This window comes from Oculina patagonica, chromosome 9 (assembly GCF_052425735.1).
Source record: "Oculina patagonica isolate OP01 chromosome 9, crgOcupat, whole genome shotgun sequence".
Classification (NCBI taxonomy): domain Eukaryota; kingdom Metazoa; phylum Cnidaria; class Anthozoa; order Scleractinia; family Oculinidae; genus Oculina; species Oculina patagonica.
Window position 1 is genome coordinate 1,815,378 of NC_135766.1, and position 26,471 is coordinate 1,841,848.

Sequence of the window (26,471 nt, forward strand, 5' to 3'; positions counted from 1 at the left end):
GCTTGTAGTTGGCCAGAAGTGGCCTACTAGTTGAGGACAGACATTATAATACGATTTATTATAATTGTTATTTATTTATTTTTTTAATAACATCATAAAATTATGCAATATTATAACCTCTTTGACGATGCTTTGTTCATTCTCATCAGATTCAGATGAAAGTACAGCTTCACAAACCTCAGAATACACAGAACAAGTGTCTTCAACAGGTATGCGCTCAAAGTGCTGACTCTGTAATAAAGTCTACATTGACGTATAAGAGCAACAGTGCTGATATTAATACGTACCGGTACATTTGTTCACAATAAATAACTACAAGACAAAAAAACTGTCTTCATATACCATTTGCATTGAAATGGCCGTAAAAATATTCTTATAAGGTTTTAACTTCAGTATAATCAGGAACATTCTTTTGTGAATCATTGACGTAGTGGAACAATACTCATGGGTAAAATAAACTGGTACAGTGAAACCTCGATTTAACGAAGTGCCAAGGGACTGGTGAAATTTGTTCGTTATATCGAGGGTTCGTTATATCGAAAACCTCGATATAACGAAATCGCGGAAAAACGACCAAAATGTTCATTATATCGAGATATAATTGATAATTTTTTTTCACGCTGTTACGTTGCACTACCCAACATTTAATGATCTGAACGACTGTCAAAAATAACATTTGTGTTTTAATGTCTTATATCCACATAGGTATGGACATACGTGTTTGAAGTTGTTTTCCTGTTAGAATTAAAGTATTTTCATTATTGTTGGTCTATTCTAAATTCATCTTTTGCCGCGTTTTAACTGAAATTCGTTATATCGGGGTACTTTTTACGTTTGGGCTTCCGGATTGTGTTCGTTATAACGAGGACTTCGTTATATCGAGGTTCGTTATATCGAGGTTCTGTTCCATACATTTTACTGTAACTTTGCCCGGGCTGAAGAATATCGTTCGTTATACCGAGGACTTCGTTATATAGAGGTTCGTTAAATCGAGGTTCCACTGTAGTTATTAAAAGCTGCTAACACGCAAGTGCTGTATGGTGAAAGTTTGCTGTTGCGACAAATTAAATAGCCAACTAGATTGGGAGAAAAATTATTTATTTTCAAAATCAATCAAAGGCTCTTCGTGCAACCTCATGGTAATTCGATGAATGTAGTGCCGACCTCCGTATTTTTTTCTAAATAAGTGTCCAATAAAGTAAAGCAATCTCACTTTGCCTTATTTTTCCACGTGAGTTGCGTCATTGATGACTCGTGCTCTCAGGCGTCTAGCGCTATTCAGTTTTCACAACCAAAATATTTACCGGTCAGTGTATTATCTTTGATCCTTTTAAGCATTAAGTGAATTTGTTTTGTGAATATGTTTACTTTTCTGTCAGCACGTAAAGCGTTATTTTTAAGCAGCGGATAAAATTTGAGAGAAAAGATACGCCCGAGCACTTCGTGTATCTGCTCGACTCAAAAGAATGAAAAAACGGATGACGTGACGCGAAACAAAAACGTGCCGTTGATGTGGTGGACGATGTGGTGTTAACTAAAACACGTCGCATGGCGAGCGTAATAATTATTTATAACAATTTAAGCGTAACTATATGTAGTTCATAGCTGCTTTCAGTAATGTCACAATCTCACTTAATTTGCCTTTAATTTTTTTCTTGCGTAAATGGGTCATTGATAGATTCATTGATAGATTTTTTCTTTAAATAAGCGTTCAATAATGTAACACAATCTCACTTTATTTCCCTGTGAATGTTTTATTTTTCCATGAGAATTGCGTCATGATGGTTCGTGCCCTCAGGCTTCGTAGCGCGAATTCTATTTCATCACAAAAATATTTAAGTGTAACCTTTCGATCCTTTTTAGCGTTAATTAAGTAAATTTGTTTTGTGAATATGTTTACTTTTCTGCCAGCACGTATAGCGTTATTTTGAGCAGCGAATAAAATTTGACAGAAAGATGCGCGTTTGCACGACTCAAAAAGATGAAGAACGGATGACGTGACACGAAGATGATGTGACGCGAAACAAAAACGTGCATGAATGTTGTGTTTACTAAAACGCGTCTTTGAATGTTTTCTTACGTGAATGGCTCATTGATAGCCTATGCTCTGAGGCTTCGTAGAGCGGATTCTATTCTCTTTTATCACCAGAGGATAAGTGTAACTTAACCTCTTTCAATTTGTTTTGTGAAAATTCAGCTCAGTTCCCTGAAAGAGAGAGACCCTGGGAACGAGGTTGGAGAATAATTTGTTTATACATGCATTGAATGGCGTCTTTATAGAACCTTTCTGTCAGCACGTTCACCGTTAAATGCATGAATTTATTGCGGTTTAATATCAGAATGGAGTGAGCGAGTGGTCGAGTGAGGGAAACACGTCACTTCAAGAATGATCACTACACCTCATTACCATGAGGTAAAAATGATGCACACTTTGATCAACTATAATCGTGTGGTTAATTAACGCTGTATAGTTTTAGATATAAGTTAAATACTACTCTTATGCTCACTGAATTAAAAGGGTAATTTAGCGACATGTTGTACGATACAGCTGGATGTTTTCAAGAGTCAGTTTTTCGCGTCAGCTGGGCACGTTCATTGCATCTCCGTCATCTCGTACAAAAATCACTTGTCTGTCTCTTTGATATTAATTTTTATCAATTATTTTAGGCATCGATTTTGTGGACAAGGATAAGAATGAATGGAATTCACTTCACGATGCGGCAGAGGACGGTGATGTTACCAAAATTGAATCGTTGCTATCTCGTGGATTTCCCATTGACTCCAGAGATGATGACGGTATCACGCCACTGATGGTTGCTGCTTACAGTGACAAGCTACAGGCTGTGGAGTATCTGCTGGCAAAGGGCGCTAATCCATCTCTAGAAAACAACGATGGATGGAATTTGTTACATAGTGCCTCACAGGGTGGCAACCCTGTTATTATTGAGTTAATGCTTAGTCACGTGCCTAGCATTGACTCAATAAATAACGAGGGTTCCACAGCACTGATGTTAGCTGCTCGTCATGACAAGCTACAGGCTGTGGAGTATCTGCTTAAAAAGGGCGCTAATCCATCATTAAAAGACAACAATGGATGGAATTTGTTGCATTGGGCCTCGCAGGGTGGCAACCCTGTTATTATTGAGTTAATGCTTAGTCACGTGCCTAGCATTGATTCAATAAATAACAAGGGTGTCACGCCACTGATGTTAGCTGCTAATAATGACAAGCTACAGGCTGTGGAGTATCTGCTTAAAAAGGGAGCTAATCCATCATTAAAAGACAACAATGGATGGAATTTGTTGCATAGTGCCTCACAGGGTGGCAACCCTGTTATTATTGAGTTAATGCTTGGTCACGTGCCTAGCATTGACTCAATAAATAACAAGGGTGTCACGGCGCTGATGAACGTTGCTGGTCATGGCAAGCTACAGGCTGTGGAGTATCTGCTTGCAAAGGGCGCTGATGCATCATTAGAAGACAACGATGGATGGAATTTGTTGCATTTTGCCTCATTGGGTGGTAACACTGCTGTTATAGAGAAGATCCTCTCTTACGGAGTTGACATTGAATCCAGAGCCAAGGATGGTTCAACGCCACTAATGATTGCACAAAGACATGGTAAATCCGAGGCAGTGACGTATCTTCTTAGCAAGGGTGCCAAGCCTTTTTAGTTAAGAGAGACACATAAGAGTTCTTCTTGAGGCATGCTCAGTGAATTAGTGTTGGTGGGCATGTGTGAATATTTAAGATTAACTTGAAGTTGATGAGGTGAATTAACTGTCGCTTTACGCTTATTTTGTTTGATTTTACAGACGGCCAGCTAACACAATGTCAAACTACAAATTGTTAGTTAATTTACCTTATCAACTGCAAGTTTAAACTTAATGACAATATGGTTATCACTACTTTCCTGTGGAGTTCCTAGTTTAGTTGTCACGCAACACATCTCGTGAGTGTTGTGTGACGATTTTAATGACGGCTATGAATTAGAGGAGAATCATTTGGCTGATTAGGACATGGCAAACTTAATGTGATAGAAACTAAGGGCCGATCATTTAAACGCGTTCTACGTTAGACCTGGTTTACATTCGAATTAAGTATTTACAGGACCAAACGAAAGCGAAATTATTGTATTATTACAACGTGTGTGAACCAAATTTAACTAAGAAGCATTAAGGCGTCGCATTAAGTGTAGTTTACATCACGGCTAATAAGCCTTAAAATTAACGCTGCGATGAAATGACCGCAGCCTGTCAAGGTTTTCAAAACACTAAATGATCGTCGCTCATTTAGTTTATTGTAAAACACCTTGACCGGCTGTCACTTGGACACTTCGTAAAATTTAATTAGCGTGGCCCTTACTGCTAAGAAGGCACAAGACAAAATTATGGCTTACTCCGCTAGCAACAAACACGGAAGCTATTTAGTATTACAGTGTTTGTATTGAAATTTATTGTTAAATATTTTGTCGTTTATTTTCAAGTCCTGTAGGCATCTTTCTCAAAATTCAACGTAGTTTAGCAAATGATTTGGGTCAAGTTAATATAGAAAATGAAAAGAATTAAGTTAAACTTACAAAATATTGTATCAATAAAATTATGTTATAGAGAAATGTCCGGCTTTATCCCGCCCCCGGGGCAAGGACCTGAGCAGAATTCTATTGTAAGTACCTTTTTTACACAGTAAATTTTAAATGTCAAGCAATTCGAAGGTCAGTATCAAGAAATATAATATTATAAGTAGTTTTTGTTTCAGTGTAACTGTACAAAGCAACATTCAATTTAAAACTACAGAATATTGTCCAGTCAAGTCTGTAGTGTCAAGAAACTGAAAGGAGCAATGTCAAGATAAACAAGAAGTCGGAGTTTTTTTTTGTTTCACTGTACAAAACTACTTCCAGATAAAAAAGTAATTAACTGAGGTAAAAACAACAGAGTGGTAAAAATAAACCAGAAATGAACAGACAAACATTTTGGACTCAATGAAATTTGCAATGTGCGTCATCCGTGACTTAGCTCCTTTAAACAACAGAATTTAAACCTCTGTTACATTTTAATCCTGGATTAGTGTTTATCAACGATTGAATAGTTGTGACTAAATTGTTCACAGTCTCTTTGTTTAGCAGATGATCGTTGTCCAGACACTCGGTAAAACCGCTTTGTTTGTGGCTAATTCTCGCGCGCTACACGATCTGAGAAACAGAGAGACTATGGACAGTTTTAAACAGGGATCCGATGTTAGATATCTTTTGGTAAAAAATCGCAATGACCGTTCCGGGAGATTATCAGCCTTAGGTTTTAATACAGTCAACTCTTGTTGTAGCGGACACGCTCGAGACGTCGTTTACTGACCGTTATAGCGAGAGTCCGTAGTAGCGGGAGTCATGTCCAATCAAACTCTTTCGCCGGGATCTGGATTTGTCCGTAATAGCGAGTGTCCACAATAGCGGGGTGTCCGCAAGATGAGAGTTGACTGTAGTATGGATCAAGGGCAGCGACATCTGTACAGAGAAGACCAAGGGCTGATGTTCTTTCAGAAAGTGCTGAGTAGGCTAGGTTAATAAGACATTTATTAAACGAATTTATAATTGGAAAAAATTGGTTGTTGCTGTACAGTGAAAGCTCTAAATAACGAAGTACCAAGGCACTGATAAAGTATATTTGTTATAACAGGGACTCGTTATTTTGAGGTTCCACTGTGTAAACTGTAGTCATTATTTAGAAGCATTCTGACTATAAATAGATGTGGAGTCTAAGATTCACAATTTAGTTTATTTTTTGACGCAAAATTCTAGATTCTAGGGTACGATAGATGGTTTATTCAAACTGTTTTTTTTTTTTACTAGATGCGAGACTGCTATGTAAATACCAGTTGTTTGTACTGGAACGCAGTGCAATAAGTGTTAGATATCGCACACAGGGCATATTTTTTATGTATTTTTTTTATATTAATTTTATACATATATTTTTATAGTCTAATGTTAAAGCTTAAAAAGCCTTTTTAGGCAATGAAAGACATTGAAGTACCTCACATTGAGGTTTGGACTGACTGGAGATAGATGTTTCCAGTTTATAATCATAACAAGAACAATTTTTTTCTTAAGCTATAGTGTATACTGTGTATGACTAGTGCTGTTCAAATGGCAATTGTACATAGCGTGAAATTAATGTCTGTGCCATTCACATGGCCAAGAGGGGTCCAATTTGACCGTCCGAGTCAATTTTTATCGTAAAAATCATATTTCCTTCTTTATTTAGTTTGTAAATAGAGCATTTACCACAAATTAAAATATATTTTGATTGAACAGATATGTTTGCTAGAGTGGCCTTGGATGCAAGGTTCTAAGTTGTACGTGTATCTTATTAGACATTTTAGTGAGTATTATCGCTGTATATTTCTACGAGTCTTGCAGTATTTCGACAGGCCCTACGTGCTCGCCAAAATACAAGTGTTTGCAGAGGTGCATAAACTAAAAAAAGTTTGCAGAGGAATATTTTTCATACCCCCCTCCCCTCCAAGGAATTAATGGTCCGTCCCTTAACACACTAAAATGTCTTAAGAGATTTATTATTCAACGTTTTCTTTTCCCAAAACTTCCCGCCGTTTTTGATTATTCGCGCGGTCAAGAGGAATACCGAACCTGTTAAACCGGTTAAGCCTGCGTAACTGGCGGTTTTGTTGGGGTTTTAACGCGCGCACAAGCAAGCGGCGAACTCCCCAAGCCTCTCGCTTGCTTGTGCGCGCTTTAAAGCCTCCCCCCCCCCCTTCCCCCAAAAAAACCGCCAGCTATACAGGCTCACCCGGTCTAGTGAAGTAGAAATACCGTGAGATATTTTTACTTCACGAGAGTGAGGACAAATACAACCGAGAGAAAGAATATCATGAGAGAAAACATCGTGGAAAAATGAAAAAAAAATATCGTGAGATATTTGTTCTCGTTTCGCGTGTTATTTGTTTTTCACGAAGCGGAGTTGAAAAAGAGCCCACCTTCCTATTGGTCAGCAACATGCCAGTAACGCGGACACTGGCCGGTCCCCATTATAATGTCTGCGATTAACGGACTTCTGGTCAAATCTGATTGGCTGAATGGGATTAACCACTCGGAGCGTTTTTAAAAATCGGGACTGGCCGGAGCCGGCGTTTGTGGTTTGTGGTGAGGGGTAGAAATGCTTCTAGTCACTGAAAGCTACGAAAACCGGGATAAGCTCCGACCTTATGGACCACTGAAACTCGTATGTAGACTTAACCTTGATCCTAACCTACAGTTCCTGAAAACCTTTGGATTTGCTCCGGCATTTCTTTTAGATCTGCAGGATGTTTTGCCGACAAAGTGGCCTAACGAGCAGTGCGCTTGCACTGTATTCTGGATCCAGAGTCTTGGGTACGAGTCTGGTATAATTGTGATTTCTTGAGCCTGACATTGACTCTTCTCCGCAGAGGGCCCTTCAGTGGATGAAGGGGAGGCAAAAAAACACAAATAAAAGAAGCGTGGAGGACGACGCCTTTTCTTTTCCTTTCCCAATGTCCCCAGCGCGCTTTCGTTGTCATTCTCTCCAGGGTCCGCGCGCTTACTTTTTACCTCTCCCCATTTCCCAGCCCGCACGAAAAAATGAGAGGCCTCTGGGGAGGAGAGAGTGACATTGACATTTTACTCTCATAGACACTAACCAATCAGAATTTGGTTAGAGTTTGGCTCTCTCACCTTTAACACCGTTTAGTTTGTATTTTTTGCTTTGAACATAAAAGCCATGCTTGGTTCCGCGCTGCAGGAAAATTACTCAAAGCTTACTCGAAGAATTACGCATACGAACATGTAACTTATGGTCATATTAACAAAATATTGGGAAATGTGGTTAAGATAAGATAAGAGTTAGGAGTTCCACAAATGCTTATTTACTTGAATTCGCCACGAGACGAACGAGAATAATTCTGTGGCGCGTCTGATCTTGCGTTCGGTTGTAAGACCGTTACTTGGTACAAAACAAAATATGAGAAGCGATATTTACCGGAGGGAATGTTATGTTAAAGGGAGGGGATGCCCGTCTTCCTCTAAAGGAGACCAATCTAGGTGTGAAGCGAGCTTTATTTTGCCCCTAGCTAATAGATACCTTTTTTCGGCCCTATGCCCACTTAGGGCTTTGGCCATAAGTCAAGTAAGTCAATAGATACCTTTCTTAGGGCCTCTTTATGAGTCCGTTTGACCGGGCTGGCCCAGTTACCGAGAAGCATTATTTTGCCTTGTATGTATTTCCACTTAAAAAATATGCGAATAGGCTTTATTATTAAAGTTACAAGTGTCGATAAAGCTACGATAGTTGCGAATGATGCAAAATTTTATCCCAGTCAAACGGGCTGAAATTTTCCATATGAACAGACAACAAAAATTGTCCTGGTAAACGAAACAGCCTGTTTACCGTGCTTACATGAAGACGCCCTAAGGGCATGGCCGTTAAGGGCTTCTTCGTGTGAGCCCGGTAGCCGAGCTGGCACGATTAGCAAGACGAATTTCGTTTAATTTCCAAGTTTGAGACGACAGAGGTGGTCGAGACAGCTTCTTGTGAAGACAGTGGTCTTTTTAATGCAGATTTGGCGGTGTTGAGTGGTAATTGCGAAGTAAATTTGAATAACGCAGCACATTGCAACCGTGCTCATTCAATGACTGAACCCAATATGTAGGTGTTGTGCGTGACAAATGGAGATTCGAATGATTCAGATGAGGTCACGTTAAACTGCGCTGATCTGAGAGCGAGAAATACACTCACACACTGAACGACAAATGTATTCATACTGATGTTGACCAGGTAAACTCAACAAAGACCAGTACACCACCAAAGGAGATTAACTTCATTCCTCATTTACAAAGCAGCACAATTTGTGCCAGTTTCAATGGCCCGTCCACTCGCAGTACAAATCTTTTAATGGAGAAGAATGGATTGGAGGTTGCTTATGATACAAACTCTGTAAATAATGGCGGTGGAATGGTGAAAATACAATGCGAGAAGTGCCCTGCGTAATACGCACAGTGTGGATGCTTTACTGTGAAACTAAGACAACCCACACATACAAGCAACGCTCATGCAAGTAGAAGCAGGTCCGCACGTAGATTCTTGGTGTTGAATAATTTATAAGGCTTAATGTTCTACGATATTTTGGTATAAGTTTGTATCTTCCGATACAAAATTATGCACCAAGCAATAATTTCAACCCCGTTAGTGGGTTATAGTAAGTTTTTAAATTCAATTAGCCAGTTTAATAATAAGACCGCATTTTTACTTAAATAATTTGATTATAGGTCGGAGTGGGACCTTTGCATCTGGGAAACAAACCTTACTCCTTCAATATGCAACTTTTTCTATACAAATTATCTAAAAACATAACTTATCAGATGTCATTGACCTCATTTTTCTCGTATTTTTAATTGTGTGTCATACGTTTAGTAGGAAGGAAGAACGTCATCCCCACCCCCTCCTCCCTAGCTGCGAAGGGTCACACACATGATTTCAAAATAATTATATAATATGAAAAATATATCTTACATAACTAATGTGCGTATGTTATACAGTCGATAGTGCTGTTTGTAGCTTTAGAATGATTTTCGATTGAGTGTCGTAAAACCAAAACCACACTAATCACTCTGGCCAATCACAAAGGACACAGACAATCCAGTGAACCAATCAAAACTCAAAGTGAATACTTGTTGCTGGCACGAAGCACTGGAAAACGTATACGCGGATCATGATTGGTTTGGGTTTAAATTCTGATTGGTCAAGAAAGAGGCGCGAGATTTTTAAACCAATCACTAATCGTAGTGATGCAGAACCAAAACAAACGTAAATTTTAATACTTTCGAAAGTCCAGTGAAAAAACGCTCTAACTATACTGTATGCAATGTGTACCCATGTTTTATACGACAAAGTTTAACATCAAGTGTATAGTAATATTGTAAAACTCGACTTTGACCAAAAATGTCTTTACAATTCTTCTCATTAGATGATTTCGCGTCACAGACCTTAGACTGCAAAACAGTCGTATCTTTTGCGAACGCGCTCGGTCTTGGAACGAGAGGTCTGGAGCCAATGCCAAAACTGTGAGTGGGACTGGGGGATGATCGGCACTTCGCGCCTTAGATACCGTATTTACTCGAATAAGCGCCGCGGCGCTTATTAAATTTTTCGCCTTTCAAGTGCGGCGCTTATTCGAGGGCGGCGCTTAATTAAAATTTGGACGCCACAAAGAATTTAATCTTTTACAGCTTTTACTTATTCGTCTCTTGCTGAAGAGAAAGGTAGCCTAGCTGTCCTGGCAAAGTTCGTGGCCTTCACAACATTTACAAAACCACGTATTGTTAGAATGCTGGATAGAAAAACTAATGGGCGAGCGGTAAAACAATCACTCTGGACTGCAAAACATCGCTTTTGTTTGAAAGAAACGTTTAAGTTTCCTTTAGAGTTGCTTTGTAGTGTTTTTTTTTTAGTTAAACAGGAATTTATTGAATAACTTTTTGGTCCTAAATGCAGCGCTTATTCGAGGGCGGCGCAGCGGCGCTTATTCGGGGCGGCGCTTATTCGAGTAAATACGGTAAGCGCTTTTTCCAACGACTTTAGAGAAAAAACGACTGCTTTGCAGTCTACGCAGGCCTCACATATCAGAGTTGATGTGCGATAATTACCATATAATTTGACTTTGACAAATTAAATTCCGGCTTTAAGGTAATTTCTGCTATAGAAACGAAAAAGGTATGTTTTAAGATCATTGGTATGTTCCAATTTTGTTTGTTTTATGCAATATTTGTTAATATTTATTTAAAAAAACGTCAGTCAATTGCTTTACCGAAAGAATGAGTACCTCCAGAAGATTTGATGGTTAAACAGTATACGTGTTTACAGAGGCTTAAGAAATACGCCCAAATAAATTCTGTTATTTTAGCGTTGGACCTGGCGTAGTAGTGGTAATTGAAGAAAATATAATAAACGTCTGGTGCCGTCCAGATACAGATATTACAGAAAAGTAAAAAAATAAATAAATAAATAAACACAGTTTCAAAAAGGTCATTAGATGTCCGTGTGATGGCAAAATAAAATAATGACAATGAATTAAAAATGTAGCGGGCTAGTGGTTGAAGTGTAGATCATTAAGACTCTCGTATTTTTTGCGTTTTTCTCCCTTCACTGAAATGTCAGAGCCCCAACTCCTGGATCCACCGTTACAAAATTCAAGATACTGTATATCACGGCTGAGTTAAGTCTATTTTATAAAGTTTTGACAAATATCCGCTATACAAGCTGTTTGTAAAACTGATCTGGTCGACCTGGCCTGAAGACAGAATTCGCTCATTTCTCGTGGGTTGCAAGAATTTCATGTACTTATACTAAAACCACAATTCGCTTGATCGGATCATTCTTTTTTCCCGAGTTTTTAAGGATTTTCTGTTCACGGGACCGAGCGCAACATATTCCAACAGGGTGTGCGAGCTCCTGCACATCAATTTACATCCTCAACAATGCTGTGATATGTTGCGCTGAAATGTTGTTGGAAAATCTGAGAGGATTGTGACTTAATTCAGGGTCAGGGTTTTGGAGGCCGGCGGTGTCACAGCGGATTTTGTCCCCCCGAACCAAATCCGCTAGCGGATATTGTCCCCCCGGACAATATCCGCTAGCCGATATTGTTCCCCCTTCGCCGAATTTGTCCCCCCCCTCAACAATTGTTATTTAAGCTTTGTTTCCCTCTTACTCAGTAAACTTTCCATTTGCAAACTTTTTTTCAACGTTCCCTCGAATGACAACACAAAACTTGTTATAATTATGCCATATTTATTATAGTAAATATAGTCACTTCTTATAATAGCGATGCAATTTTGCGTTCTATGCTGGTCTCTAAGTTATTTCAGAAATTTACTATAATTCATTCGCGAAGGGGGGACAAAATCCGCTAGCGAATATTGTCTCCCGAGGGTTAGCCTGCGAGCAGGCCCACCTTGGGGCACACATGAGAGCCAAAATCGGCTAGGACACCGGGCCGCATCCGGGATTATGTCGGGTACCTCCTCCCGCCCCTCCCCGGGAAGGCTAATTTTTACGGCCGCCCTAAGAGCAGAACCTGCTTTCAGGGTGCTTCAAGTCAGATTTGCCAAAAAAAAAGTGCCACTAGGTTTCACCGCTGAACATGCTGCGAAGGAGAGAAGGTTCATTTTCCGAACTTGTTCCGAGCGCACATCTCGGGGAATCTCGGGGAGGAACGTCAAGACCGGACTCTACGCGCCAAATTTGGTCAAGATTGTGTGAAACCTGAGAGGTGGGAGTGACTGACAGTGAGAATTGGAAGTTGTTCGTTTCGTAAAAGGACACGGAAGTTTATAATTATACAGTCATTGTCGATTTTTCACAAAGTATTTGCTTTAGATCGCAGAAAACCACCGCTATTTTTCATTCCAGTGTAATGTGTTGAGTTTGGAGCGGAAGTGAATTGGGAACGGTAGCTTCCATAGCTGCAATCCATTTGCAAACGAACCAGGATGATTCGAAGCAGCCAGACGCCATTTGAACCATTTTGAGGCTCACAATGTTTAATTCTCAGTGTATCGATGTGTTGTTTATCTGTAATGAGTGGGGATCCTCGAAGGGTGGCCTGTCGACTTTTAACAGAGAGTTTGCAGTGAATCTGGCTAAAGCGTCAAGCGACCAGATTGGAGTTTATTGCTATGTCTGCAACTGTAGCGAAGAAGACAGACAAGATGCGAGCAAACAGGGAGTGAATTTGCTCACCGCTCGACGTGTCCCAGGTTCTGATGATCCCATGGAGTGGCTGAAAAGACCACCGCCAGAGCTCCAAAACCCTGATATTGTTGTGGGCCATGGTCGGAAATTCGGCGGTGCTGCTTATTTCATTTCGGACAGGACAAAATGTAAGTGGATACATTTCGTTCATGTATTCTGTGAAGACCTAGGAAAACACAAACTGGAAGGAGGCGCCACAGCAGATGCAATTGCAGAAAACGAAGAGAAGAATAAACGAGAAATAGAGCTTTGCGAAGCAGCCGACCTGGTTGTTGCGGTGGGCTCTCAACTACAGCGAAAATACAGCAGACTTCTTCCAGACATCAGAGTAGAAGTTATTACACCTGGAATGTTCGAGAAGTTTGCCATTCAAGCTAATCAGTCGGTCAAATTTCTACCAGCAGAGGAGTTTAGTGTCTTTATGTTTGGTCGTGGAAGTTTTGAGGACTTTGCACTCAAGGGTTATGACATTGTCGGAAGAGCAGTGGCTTCTCTGGGAAGGAGCTTTGAATTGACTTTTGTTGGTTCTCCAAAATACGAACAGAGAAGAATAGAGAAGTGGTTTCTTGAGGAAACAAAACTTGCACGCAATCAACTGACCATCCGTGGCTATTGTGACTATGAAGAAATAAAAAAGATGTGTCGTCAAGCTGATGTAATAGTCATGCCATCCCGCACAGAAGGCTTTGGTCTGGTGGCCCTGGAAGCTATTTCAGCTGGTGTCCCTGTGCTTGTTTCCAGTGAATGTGGAATAGCTAAAGCACTAAAGGAAGTGAAAGGTGGGATGTCTGTGGTAGTCAATTCTGATATGCCAGAGGACTGGGCAAGAAGAATCCGTGCTTTGTCGGAGCTGAAACCAAAAGAGAGACACGCCCGAGCTATGCATCTGAGAGAACAGTATGGAAAGACATACTCCTGGAAAAAAGAATGCGCAAGATTTGAACAGATGATACATGAGTTAGTGCAGAGGTCTCGTAGTGCAGGATTGGCAGGTTTGTATTTTATTAGATGCACCAGTCATTTGAAACCCTCATCCTTTCCCTTTAAGCATGACCAGGGAAATCTTAGTGCCTCATAGCCACTCACCCTGGTAATAACTAAGTAAACTGTTGTAGCAGAGCTTGACCCCAGCGACCTGAAGGGCCGCAGAGCAGAGCACCATAATCACGGAAAAAGGGCAATCATGAGTTCACGCATAGAAATAAGAAATAGGAAAACCCGTGCACCTAGCCTGTACGGCGTACCTACATCGCGCAACATGGCGGCCACACTCCAGTTATAGGCATGCTGAAAACAAAAGGTTATAACGATATTGAATATCCATAATATGGCCAATTGATGGCTGTCAAAACAAGGTATCCGCTGACCAGTATTTCATGACCATATCAGGCACTCAGGTATAGAACTCATTGACACTGCGTGTGTTTTTTTTAAGTTCACCAGGTAATGGTTTCCCATTTGATCACAGACTTAAGTTTTACATAAAGGCAGAGTGAATAAGCTAGGAGCTCCACTTTAAGGCTTGGCTAAATCAAGTTAATATGTATTAGGGTGGAGAGGGGTAGTTATAAGGTGGGCGGCAAAAGATTTAGAGACATAATTATTTTTGGAGGGGGAAGGCTGCTGGGGATGGTAATTCTTTTACTAGACATAGATTTAAAAACCTGAATACTATGTATCAGCATCCCTGGAAACACTTCATGTAAAAAACTGATGCAGTCTCGAGTTAGCCTACATTCAGCCATCTTTTATATCCTTATTTCTTGTAAAACAGTGTTGCTAATCCTGTTCCAGGAATTAATGTTGTTCGGGCATTATATTTCGAATTATAATTATTTTAGAATGTCACACATATCTTGAAATTGATTGCCCATTTTCTGCCCAGTGCTTGTGTTTTCTTCATATAGCTGGCAAAGTTGAGTTTCAAGTTTTTTTGCCCTAATCGGTTGAGCATTAATCATTTCAAACTGTTGGTAAGTGGGGTGGGTGGCAGCTGGAGTAAAGGGTATGAAAAGCTGGAGGTTCAGATTCCCCAATCCCCCCCCCCCCCAACATCCCACAGTTTAGGCAGCGAACTTAATCTTAGAACATGCAGACCAGGCGAATTCTACAACTGAGTAGTTATGTTTACCAACAATAGACAGCTGAACTAAAAAATGTTTTTGATCTCCATTTTCCATAGCTCAAGATGGAAATACAATGTCTCCCTCCTCTTTAGCTGACACAGAAGTAAAAAGGAAAGAACAAGGGACATCAACAAGTGAGTGTATGACATTATACACCCTCCGTATTCATTCAATTAAGCACGCAACCTCAAATGAGAACCCACCCTGAAGGTAGAAAAAGTTTATTAGCGCCCAGCCTCGAATATACGCCCACACCCAACCCCATCCCCCCTCCCCTCCAAAAAAATGAATTGCAAAAGAGGAGTATTGATTAGTGCACAATGAGGTTGAAATTGACTAAGTACCACTACTTAAGAGACTTCCCCGAAGACCAAGTTTACTTAGTATTTTACAGAAACTTTCAACGAACAGCTTTGGTAAATCTTCAGGTTTTGTTATTATTTGTTGTTTTGTTGTAAAATAAACTTACTTGCTAGCAGAAAATGGTGAAAATGTAATAATCACCCAGCCTTGAATAAGCGCCCACCTCGAATATAATAAGTGCCCACTCTCATAGGCCCTAAAATTTAATAAGCGCCAAGGGCACTTAATGGAATAAATATGGTAGATCTAATATTGTGCTGACTATAGTTGCTAAGTAGCCAACATGCATGCATGTAGAATAAAAGTAAAGAGGCAGATTTTTAATAGACTACGAGCAGTCCCTATTTTTTCGCAGAGTTCGTCGAGCTTGAAGCGAATTTTTTTTTTCGAAGAGTTCGTTGAGCTTATAGCGAAAAAATTACGCGCGGGGGGGGGGAGGCGGGTCGCCTTGCCCCGCCTCCTCCCCCCACGTGTAATTTTTTTCGCTATAAGCTTGACGGACTCTTCGAAAAAAAATTCGTTTCAAGCTCGACGGACTCTGCGAAAAAATAGGGACTGCTCGTAGTCTAGATTTTTAATGGTGTGAATCCAGAACATGAAAAATGTTTTATTAGCCATTGCATTACACCATACATGTAAGTGAATCAGAAATTGTTTTGTTTTTGCTTTATTATATGTTCTGTAACAAAAAAAAATTGGTCGTTAAAACTTGGACATTGGCCTATGACTGTATACTATGCTATGATAACATTTGACTTAAGTTTATAGTCATTATCATAGCATAGTATTGTCATAGGCCAATGTGCAAGTTTTAAAGACCAATTTATTTTTACAGATTATATGATGTGAAGTTCCTGAAAATATCCATATAACCCTGCACCATGGAATTAGAAGGTCATTGGAAATTTCAAGCGTTGAAATATTGGGCTTTAAACTGGAATTTCCAGAGGGGTGGGGTGATTCAAACCAAAAAAATCCTCTGTGGAAGTGGTATGGATATTTTCTGGAACAACACAATCTTGAATTCAAAACATCTTACCCTTCAGACAGAAAACTCACATTTGAAAGTTTTTCTTATTGCCCAGGGCAGTGATTTTTGCTAGTCTAAATAAGTTGTCTTTCTTCATCTTAAAATTGTAATTTTATAACAGACAGCTTGGCTGCACCCTTGCCCATCAGGCTTGCAAGTGTCAGCATGATGTACTTGCCGTTAATGGCAGGGCTCTCGAGAGCTAGACTAACTTTTTTGCTAACTAGCCAAGTGGCAAGTGGCAGCTTTGATTTCACTAGCCAAAACTTACATGTATTTTCTACTAGCCACAATTTTTAACCATAGTTCTTTTTTTAAGGGGGGGGGGGGAGGGTGAAAACAATGTGTGATAATGTTTAAACCTTGAGCCGTAAAATGTTCCTTAAATCTTCATGTTTTTTTTATACAAAATTGGGCTTTGTTCTTTACTATAAAAATTGTACATGCACATGCATTTTTGTCAACTAGATTGTTTAAAGCTTTTACATTCTATAATGTCAACAGTTTACTTAATAATTATATTCTCTGAGGGACGATTTTAATAAAATTAATGCAGTTTCTTGCCACTTATGACTGATTTTTTCACTAGCCATTTTGGCTATATTAGTGAAAGGCCAAAACCTTATATATTAACTAGCCAAAACTGCACTTCTACTAGCCTTTAGCTAGTTGGCTACGTTAGTCTCAAGCCCTGAAAACTCTTTTTAACCTCTGTCATGTACTGTAGTTTTGTTTCTTTGTTTGTCTGCAGCCGGTAAAATGACTAGACTGATGCATTTTTATCTTCCCTCTTCTCAGTTCCAGATAGACTTTCAAAAACAAAACAAAGAGAATGGAAAAAAGAGGGATCATCCACAACAGGTACTTGACACATGAAGTTGATGCATCGATCTACATGTGTCTTAAAATAGTTGTGTATAGTTAGCCTTGCAAGTGAGCATGAAAAGTTCTTTGCCTGACAATAAATCTACTGTCATTAAAGATGTGAATATTGTTCATCGTGGTGTAAGATAGGTAATGAACGTTTATTCGTTTGTCTCACGATAGAATCGCTTTGAGATGTTGATGGCGACGTTTCGACTGCAATACTGCTAGTCTTCATCAGGCGATGAGGTCGATTGTTATAAATAGCGACGCGTAAACAATCGACCTCATCGCCTGATGAAGACTAGCAGTATTGCAGTCGAAACGTCGCCATCAACATCTCAAAGCGATTCTATCGTGAGACAAACGAATAAATGTTCATTACCTAATAAATCTACTTGCCCCAGATGATCAGGCCTATAATGTCATTAAGATCTTTTTTTGTGCAGCCAGTGCAATGGCATGACATGAATTTTTTATCTCAATCTTGTCACAGATATCGATCCAGACAAAATTTCAAAAACAACAGAATGGAACAAAGAAGGATCATCAACCAGAGGTAACAAGTTTAATTATTTGTATGTCAGTACCTAATCATACCTTGTATTCATTCTTTGTTTGTTTGTTTACATTATATTTATTTTTATTATTTCATTAGTCATAATTTTTCTTGGTTGCTGTTGTTTAGTTCATGTATGTAAATGTGTCTAGTACTGGTGATATTCAGATCAAAGTTGGACAAAGGCAACAGCTATAGGATTGTTGATTGGCACAAAGAAAGTCATTTAATTTAGAAACTCTCTTTAAAGGACCCTAGTCAGCCTACGCCATTTTCAATGCCATCGAAATTATGAAAATTGTATGGAGGGGGACATGGGGGTTTGTGGTGTTGGGGTGTTGCTCATATTTTTATACAGTGTTGCGGTGAATAAAATCAAATCTTGCAGTGTTAATGCGGTGATCTCAAACCCTACAGTGTGGGATGTTTGCGTTTTTAAACGTACGGTGTTTTGTGAAACAAAATTTTTAGCGGTATTACGGTTTCTTGTCTGACACTTCTAGAACTACATTTATCTCAGTATGTTATCTTCGTTAATCCGTCCTTATTTGTTAAAACCACATAACATAATATTATGTAAAATTTGTAACAAAATAAAGTCAAATATTGTCTAGTTAATCTTTAACCCAATCCTCAGACGTTTTCATTGATAAGTCACTTGATTATTGTGGTGACAGTATTTCATCAAATTTTCTTGCGGTGATGCGGTGTTTGTGTATTATTGTTGCGGTGTTCAGGGCACCCCCAAGTCCCCCTCTGTATGGTGAAACAAAATCTTATTACCGGCATCGCTGTAAGTTATGTTACTCAACTTACTGGAAGTCTTTTTGATCACCTTTAACAGTTTAACACTAATGAGTGTGATCTCTTTCATTTAGACACAGACACAAACTAAAGTCAATTTAAATGAAAACAATACTGATAGTTTAATTGGTCAATTGTAATATGTACATTTAACCTACTTTGTTAATTTGCTGGGATGTATAATCAATGTTTGAATACTGTCTTTACAAATCAAATCATAGCCTATTCATGTTGAATGACCTAAGTGCTGTTACTGTATTAATTAAAATAATTAACTTATTTCTATTCTCTTTAGACACAGATCAAGCTCCACCCACATCTTTAGACAACAAAGAAGCAGCAAGTAACAAAGGAGGAGTATTGCCAACAGGTGGGTTTTCCCCCCAAATTAAAGTTAGGACCATTTTTTTAATCTTTGAAGGTCCCAACAAATCATAAACTGTTATTTTCACATAATTGTAATGGAACTTTTTCTGTGTCTGCATTGAGTACAGTCTACATTTCACACACAAGATTAGCTGTCAGTACCTTAGCCAATCAAATTCTGTCAGCAGTCAACTTAATTTGAATAACAATTCTTGAATTCTTCATGTCTGGGTTTACAGATGTAATTAATTTATGTCTTTTAACATCCCAATATCCAATTAGCATAATTTTATTATGTGCTATTTTAACCTTTGGTCAGAGAATGAAAGCAAAAGTACTGTTTTAAAAGTCAACTTTGAACATGCTAGATATAAGCAAGCTTTTTTTTCTTGTTATCCTGTTTTGTTTAATTATATCACAGGCAATGTTATGATGATGCAATATTGTTTATTCTCATTAGATTCCAACAAAAATACAGCTTCACGAACCTTCACAAAGCCCTTCAGAATCTTCTCAAATCTCTTCAGCACAAAAGCAAACAGGAACAAGAGCATAGAGTCAGCAACAGGTGTGTGTCATATTGCGCTGATCGACATAGTAATAGAGGTTTACATTAATGTAAGTTTATGCATAACAGAACAGTTATAATTGGGGGCATGTGCATGCCGTGGCCTTGTGCATGGGGGCATGTGCATGGTTATTGTGCCGGACTCTGGATCGCATGGTCTGGTGACACTTTACCACCCAATTAGCCAAGTGTAATTATGGTAATCTGAAATCACCCTTCAATTGAAATGTATAAAAAAGCAATTAAACAGTACTACATCTCATTACGTATACAGTGCAGTGGTAACTTATTTAAATACTTACAAAACTTGAACGTTTTTTTGTCTAATATGTAGTGCCGTGGCAGGGTTAATTTTTTTTTGGGGGGGGGGAGAGGGGGGCACAGCACGAGCGCCAAAGACGTGACCTTCTAGGGGTGTCCAGGGGCATGCTCCCCCGGGAGATTTTTATATCTAGGGTCACTAAAATAGCATTTCCAGCCTTCTGAGAGCAGTGACAGTCTCCAGCAATTTTTAACCCACTAAAGTCACTGATCAGATATTCTATTTAAACTTTATACTCTTCTTATTGAACAGGCTTATTACACAAATTTCAAAGTTCCTGCTGTCTGTATTCCTGAGATGGCTGAGATATTTCTTCTTAACCTGCTTGTTCTTTGCAGTTTTCACTCTCCGATTCTTCAGGATCGGGTCTCACCCATTTAAGGAGTGTGCTTTGCTTAAGACCCTCTCAAGAGCTTTGCTTAAGAGCCTCTTCTTTGCTGAAGCCATACTATTTCACGCTTTATCAAGCCGAATATTGAATGTTTTTGAAAAGAAGCAGGAAGAACTTGGCCGCTGACCAAATGTGCCTGTCTAAATTATTCGCTCAATTCACAGCAGTCAGACGCAAAAAAAAACATAGGCACGCTAAGCGTGCAGGAGTTATTTTTTCGATTTATGGGGTGGTTTGGGGTGAAATTGGGTGATTGTCCTGTTGGGATGGTTTATGCCATGGGTTGGGCTATGTGTATGGCGGCCCACGGAGTCACTTATTTGCACAAAAAAAACTACGTGCATTTTGATACATCAGAACTGTTTTATTCAATAAGTAATTTTTCATCATTTATTGAAAAACAAAAAACTAATTCAATTATCAAAATGTCACAAAATGGCTGACGTTCTTATTCTGTTTAAAGCGGTCATTTTGTTGCTAGCTTTGTAGCAACAGTAACGTGTTACTTTTGTTTGTTAGGTTACTTTTGTTTGTTGGTTAGGGAATACTTTTGGCTTTTTGCCAAACACTAACATGATACCGTTGTTTTTCTCACTTTTGTAACATGATACCTTTGTTATTTTAAAAACGAACGTAACACGATACCCTTGTTTTTCTCGAAAAAGACACGTCTCCACATAGTCATTGAACGAAAAGTACTGCCATAAACGAAGTAATAAACGAATCAAATCAAAAACAATCTCTTCGGGAAAGTTCTTTAAAGCGCAGTTCACCTGGAGAATTTGTTTTTTGTCAGAACTGTTCAACAAAGATTTTGGTTCATTCACTTTGTTAATTTTATTCAACAAACAAGAACTAATTGAGTTTTCAAATTGTCACGGAATGGCACGCACTTATTCTGTTTTAGCTATCGATCGAAGTTGCTTTTAACAGCAAAGTACATACTTGTACCGGTTCATTAGATGTTTGAACGAGATTTTTTACAGTTAGCTACAGTTGATTTCAGTTTACTTTGGCCGCCCGCTTTGCGAAGTTTGTTGGGAAGTTGGAAACTTTGTTCCCAACTTCGACCCGACTGAACTTTCCAAGTTTGGTAGTTAAGGAGAAACGAGACATGTACGTTGCTCGAAAGTCATGGCGATTTCTGAACTCGAAGATTTTAGAACTTGTCAAGGAAAGTTGAATTGAAGTAGCTTAAAGTGCAAGACGTTTCGCATCAGCGATCACGCAAGTGATTTGCCGATAAATAAATTTTATGCATGTAGAAATTTGCTCAAATGTTAACTTTTTTGTATGAAAAAATATATTTAACGATTTCTGTGAGGCATAATCTTCAATTTCGAGTCTTCTGCGTTTGTCTTCTGGATGGTTTACCCATATGTAAAATTGATTTTAAGCCGACACGACGAGACAGGGAAGACTAATTTGTTCGAGACAACATGTTAACGGCTCAGTCGCTGAACATAAAAGTTTTTTTATTTTTATGACATTTGTTCCCAACAGTTTAGCGTAATTACATAAGGTTTTTAAAAATTCGGAAGTTGGGAACTTTCTATCGAAGTTCGCAATTTGATTCGCAAACTCACAACCTATTTGGCAACTTCGTAACAAACTTTTCAATTTCCCAACGAACTTCGCAAAGCGGGCGGCAAAAGTAATGACAACATTATTCTTGAAATCTGCTTTAACAAATGTTTTATGTAATTTTTACTACGGTCAGGAAAGCTAGCCTCTCCAAACGTACGCTCGAATAAGACGAATAACAAGTTACTGTTGAGCCTTTTGCTCACGGCGTGTGCGTTGTAAGCAGGCGAGCGTTACGAAAAATGTTTTTAATCCAGGGTTAATTCACAACTCACCGATTCCGCCTCATTCTAATCTAAAATCTGCGAACGAAATCGCTCACTAAAACCGTGTCAGATTGCTTCCCCTTCATAAACTGCAATTTGATTGGTTCTGATAGTACCTGAAATCTGATTGGTGTGACAAACACACATACTTCACTGATTACAGGTCCATCGCGCCGACTAAAGAGCTATTTTTGAAAAAATAACTCAACAATGCACTTCTGGTTTTTGCTCCCTCAAATTGTGTTAGAGTTTATTTAAAGGCGAAATGTGCAAGAATATTGTTGGAAAGTGTTATAAATATAGCACTAGGAAAAAAGAATTGGGTTAACTGGACTGTTAATTACGGATACGGAATCCAACAGCATTCTACAATTGTCACTGCGCTTCTTTTGAATTGAATATGTTACTTTATTTTTTTTTTTTGGGGGGGGGGCGGCCCCTCCGCCCCTCCCCCTCCCCATGCTACGGCACTGATGTATGAGTAACTAACCGTTTAGTAAAATTCGAGTACAAATCAGAGCTGCAAGTTTTCTACAAGTGCATGATGAATAAAGTTTGCTGATGTACGTGTACACGTAAGACGTTTAAAATAGATTTTGGCAAACTTAGAAGCAGTCAGCTCCTCATTTATAACGGCAAATAAAAATTATGCTCACAGCAATGATAAAGAAAACAAACTGAATTGAACAAAGAAGGATCATCTGCCACAGGAAATTTATATATACATGCAGTACATGTATGTATAATTTACATGTGACTACCTTCATAGCTTGTATGCCTTCATTTGTTGGTTTGCTTATTTTTAAATGAATTAGTCATTTTCTTAGATGTTATTTTCTTTTTTGTTAACCGTATGTATGTAAACTCAAAATCAAATTATGGTGATATTTGGATCTAATTGGTAGTTGGATCAGTGCACAATGGCAAGAATTCATGAAGTGCACACAGGGACGGCGAAGCCGGGGAGCCGGGGGGCTGGGGGGCTTTAGCCCCCCCCCCCCCTCACTTTTTCCGAAAAAATAAAGACTTACTAAGAGAAGAGTCTCTTAAGCCCCCCCACTTCAAGTCACTAGTCAGCCCCCCCACCTGGAAAAATGCTCTGCCTTACCTGGCACAGAGTCATCTAATTGTTTCCCTTCTTTTTAGACACAGATCAAGCTTCACCCATATCTTTAGTTAACAAAGAAGCAACAAGTAACAAAGGAGAGGTGTTGCCAACAGGTGTGTTTGTGTCTGCATCAGGAGGAAGGGGGGGGGGGGGTCAGGTAGCAGCTCTAGAAAGGTCTCATGTAAATGGCTTGTTGCCCTTCAAGAGAAGCAATGCCCTTAGCCCCCAAGATAATAGCATTTGCTACTTCAGAGGAACAGTAGAATTTCGAGCTTAATGCATGCAGCTGCTACACTATTGGCATGGGTGGAGGGGTGTAATAAATCAATAATAAATCAACTTTGTTTTACGAGGGTTGCACGTAACAGTCTTCGACTGACAAACCTGTGGCCCTCGGATTCCCGATCGAATTGGAATTTAGAAGTGGTTTTTGTGGAGGGAGGAAAACCGGAGAACCCGGAGAAAAACCCTCGGAGCAAGGACGAGAACCAACAACAAACTCAACCCACATATGGTACCTGGCCGGAATCGAACCCGGACCACATTGGTGGGAGGCGAGCGCTCTCACCACTGTGCCATCCCTGCTCCCCCATGTGTTTATGCTATACGCAGCTAAGCTATTTGAATGGAGGGAAAAATTGAGCACAAAACTTAACTTATTATCAAGTATCTCATTACAGTGCAGTGGAACTACAATACTTGCAAACTTGATAAAGTAAACCGAAAAAAAACATAACACCCAGAAAAAAAGAACACAAAAGAAATGTCAAAATAGCGGCTAAAGGTTCCAGAATTGCGAACCTTGCAAAACACCTCCTTAATTGACAAAAACAGTTTCGAATAAGGAAAACACTCGTCAAGAATTGTGGCAAACCATTGTGGCTCCAAATGCAGACAACAATTCCTGCCCACTCCCTGGGCAGTACGTCATTCTTTTTACACCCATTTATAATTAATTTACATAGTCCATTCTTTTTCAATCTTACACATTTCTATTCATAAATCTTTATTCACTTTGACCCGTCGAAGACTGTAGATCAAACAGCTCAAATTTCGTGTTTTTTAGAAGTTTTTCGCCAGAGACCGTTTCTTAAATTTTTATTGTGCTGAACCCTGGCTACGGTCCTTCAATATTTTTCAAATAAACCCTTTATAAAAAAAAATGAGTACAAACGTTAACCTTGGAAAAAGGCTGCACTTTATGCAAGTCTTTGATGGTGAAAGTTTGCTGATGCACACTAAGGTATTTATTGAGAAAATGTTTAAAATTTGTGCCAAAAATCAGCCAAAAGATTGGGGAAAAAAATACTTATTTAAGGAAAAAATCTGCACAGTTCGATCAACTACAATGGTGTGGTTTATCGATGAAGTAAAGTTTTGGTTATAAGTTAAATACTACTGTTGTGTTCACTGAATTAAAAGGGTAATTAAGCGAGTTGTTGTACGATACAGCTGGATGTTTTCACGAGTCAGTTTTTTCGCGTCAGCTAGGTCACGTCCATTACATCTCGCCATCTTCTACAAAAATCACTCGTCTGTATCTTTAATTTTGATTTTTTTTATCAATTATTTTAGGCAGCGAATTTGTGGACAAGGATAAGAATGAATGGAATTCACTTCACGATGCGGCAAGGGACGGTGATGTTACCAAAATTGAATCCTTGCTATCTCGTGGATTTTCCATTGACTCCAGAGATGATCAGGGTGCAACGCCACTGATGGTGGCTGCTTTAAGTGACAAGCTACAGGCTGTGGAGTATCTGCTGGAAAAGGGCGCTAATCCATCATTAGAAGACAACGATGGATGGAATTTGTTGCATTGTGCCTCACAGGGTGGCAACCCTGTTATTATTGAGTTAATGTTTAGTCACGTGCCTAGCATTGACTCAATAAATAACAAGGGTGTCACGCCACTGATGTTAGCTGCTAATAATGACAAGCTACAGGCTGTGGAGTATCTGCTGGCAAAGGGCGCTAATCAATCATTAGAAGACAACGATGGATGGAATTTGTTACATAGTGCCTCACAGGGTGGTAACCCTGTTATTATTGAGTTAATGCTTAGTCACGTGCCTAGCATTGACTCAATAAATAACGAGGGTGTCACGGCACTGATGAACGCTGCTCATCATGGCAAGCTACAGGCTGTGGAGTATCTGCTTGAAAAGGGCGCGAATCTATTCTTAGAAGACAACTTTGGGTGGAATTGGTTGCATTGGGCTTCACAGGGTGGTAACACTGCTGTTATCGAGAAGATCCTCTCTTACGGAATTGACATTGAATCCAGAACCAAAGCTGGTGAAACGTCGCTAATGCTTGCACAAAGGAAAGGTAAAGCCGAGGCAGTGACGTATCTTTTTAGCAAGGGCGCTAAGCCTTCTTAGTTAACAGAGTCACATAAGGATTATTCTTGAGGCATGCTCGGTGAATCAGTGTTGGTGGGCATGTGTGAATACTTAAGATTAACCTTGAAGTTGATGAGGTGAATTAACTGTCGATTCACGCTAATTTTGTTTGATTTTGCAGACGGCCAGCTAACACAATGTCAAAATTCAAATTGCTAGTTAATTTACCTTATCAACTGCAATTTTAAACTTAATGACAATATGGTTATCACTACTTTCCTGTGGAGTTCCTAGTTTAGTTGTCACGCAACGCATCTCGTGAGAGTTGCGTGGCGATTTTAATAACGGCTACGAATTAGACGAGAATTATTTGGCTGATAAGAACATGACAAATTTAAATGACAGAAACTAAGGGCCGATCAGTTAAACGAGGTCTACGCTAGACCTGGTTTACACTTGAATTAAGTATTTACAGGAACAAATGAAAGCGAAATTATTGTGTTATTACAACGTGTGTGAACCAAATTTTACTAAGACGTTAAGGCGTGTTGTAGTAAGTGTGACTATCACATGAAGTGTAGTTTACATCACGGCTAATAAGCCGTAAAATTAACGCTGTGATAAAATGACCGTAGCCTGTCAAGGTTTTCAAAACACTAAATGATCGTCGCTCATTTAGTATATTGTAAAACACCTTGACCGGCTGTCACTTAGACACTTCGTAAAATTTAATTAACGTGGCTCTTACTGCTAAGAAGGCACAAGACAAAATTATGGCTTACTCCGCTAGCAACAAACACGGAAGCTATTTAGTATAACAGTGTTTGTATTGAAATTTATTGTTAAATATTTTGTCATTTATTTTCAAGTCCTGTAGGCATCTTTCTCAAAATTCAACTTAAAGTTTAGCAAATGATTTGGGTCAAGTTAATATGGACAATGAAAAGTATTGAGTCAAACTTACAAAATATTGTATCAGTGTAATTATGTTATAGA

At 39.1% G+C, this 26,471-nt stretch overlaps 3 protein-coding genes across 3 annotated transcripts in view; all 3 read left to right on the forward strand.

Moving 5' to 3' along the window:
* LOC144665210 (uncharacterized) overlaps nt 1-6,307 on the forward strand; it is a 51,469-nt gene extending 45,162 nt beyond the window's left edge. The window contains exon 8 of the mRNA XM_078526398.1: nt 2,668-6,307. Within this exon, the coding sequence (XP_078382524.1) occupies nt 2,668-3,674 (1,007 nt within the window). The 3' untranslated portion in view covers nt 3,675-6,307. The remainder of the gene's footprint in view (nt 1-2,667) is intronic.
* Nucleotides 1-26,471, forward strand: part of LOC144665185 (uncharacterized) — a 292,253-nt gene that overhangs the window by 246,545 nt on the left and 19,237 nt on the right. Inside the window, exon 19 of the mRNA XM_078526363.1 lies at nt 150-209. Within this exon, the coding sequence (XP_078382489.1) occupies nt 150-209 (60 nt within the window). The remainder of the gene's footprint in view (nt 1-149; nt 210-26,471) is intronic.
* LOC144665183 (uncharacterized) overlaps nt 12,346-26,471 on the forward strand; it is a 320,693-nt gene continuing 306,567 nt past the window's right edge. Inside the window, exons 1-6 of the mRNA XM_078526356.1 lie at nt 12,346-13,771; nt 14,962-15,039; nt 17,097-17,159; nt 17,659-17,721; nt 18,821-18,895; nt 19,352-19,459. Of these exons, the coding sequence (XP_078382482.1) occupies nt 12,565-13,771; nt 14,962-15,039; nt 17,097-17,159; nt 17,659-17,721; nt 18,821-18,895; nt 19,352-19,459 (1,594 nt within the window). The 5' untranslated portion in view covers nt 12,346-12,564. The remainder of the gene's footprint in view (nt 13,772-14,961; nt 15,040-17,096; nt 17,160-17,658; nt 17,722-18,820; nt 18,896-19,351; nt 19,460-26,471) is intronic.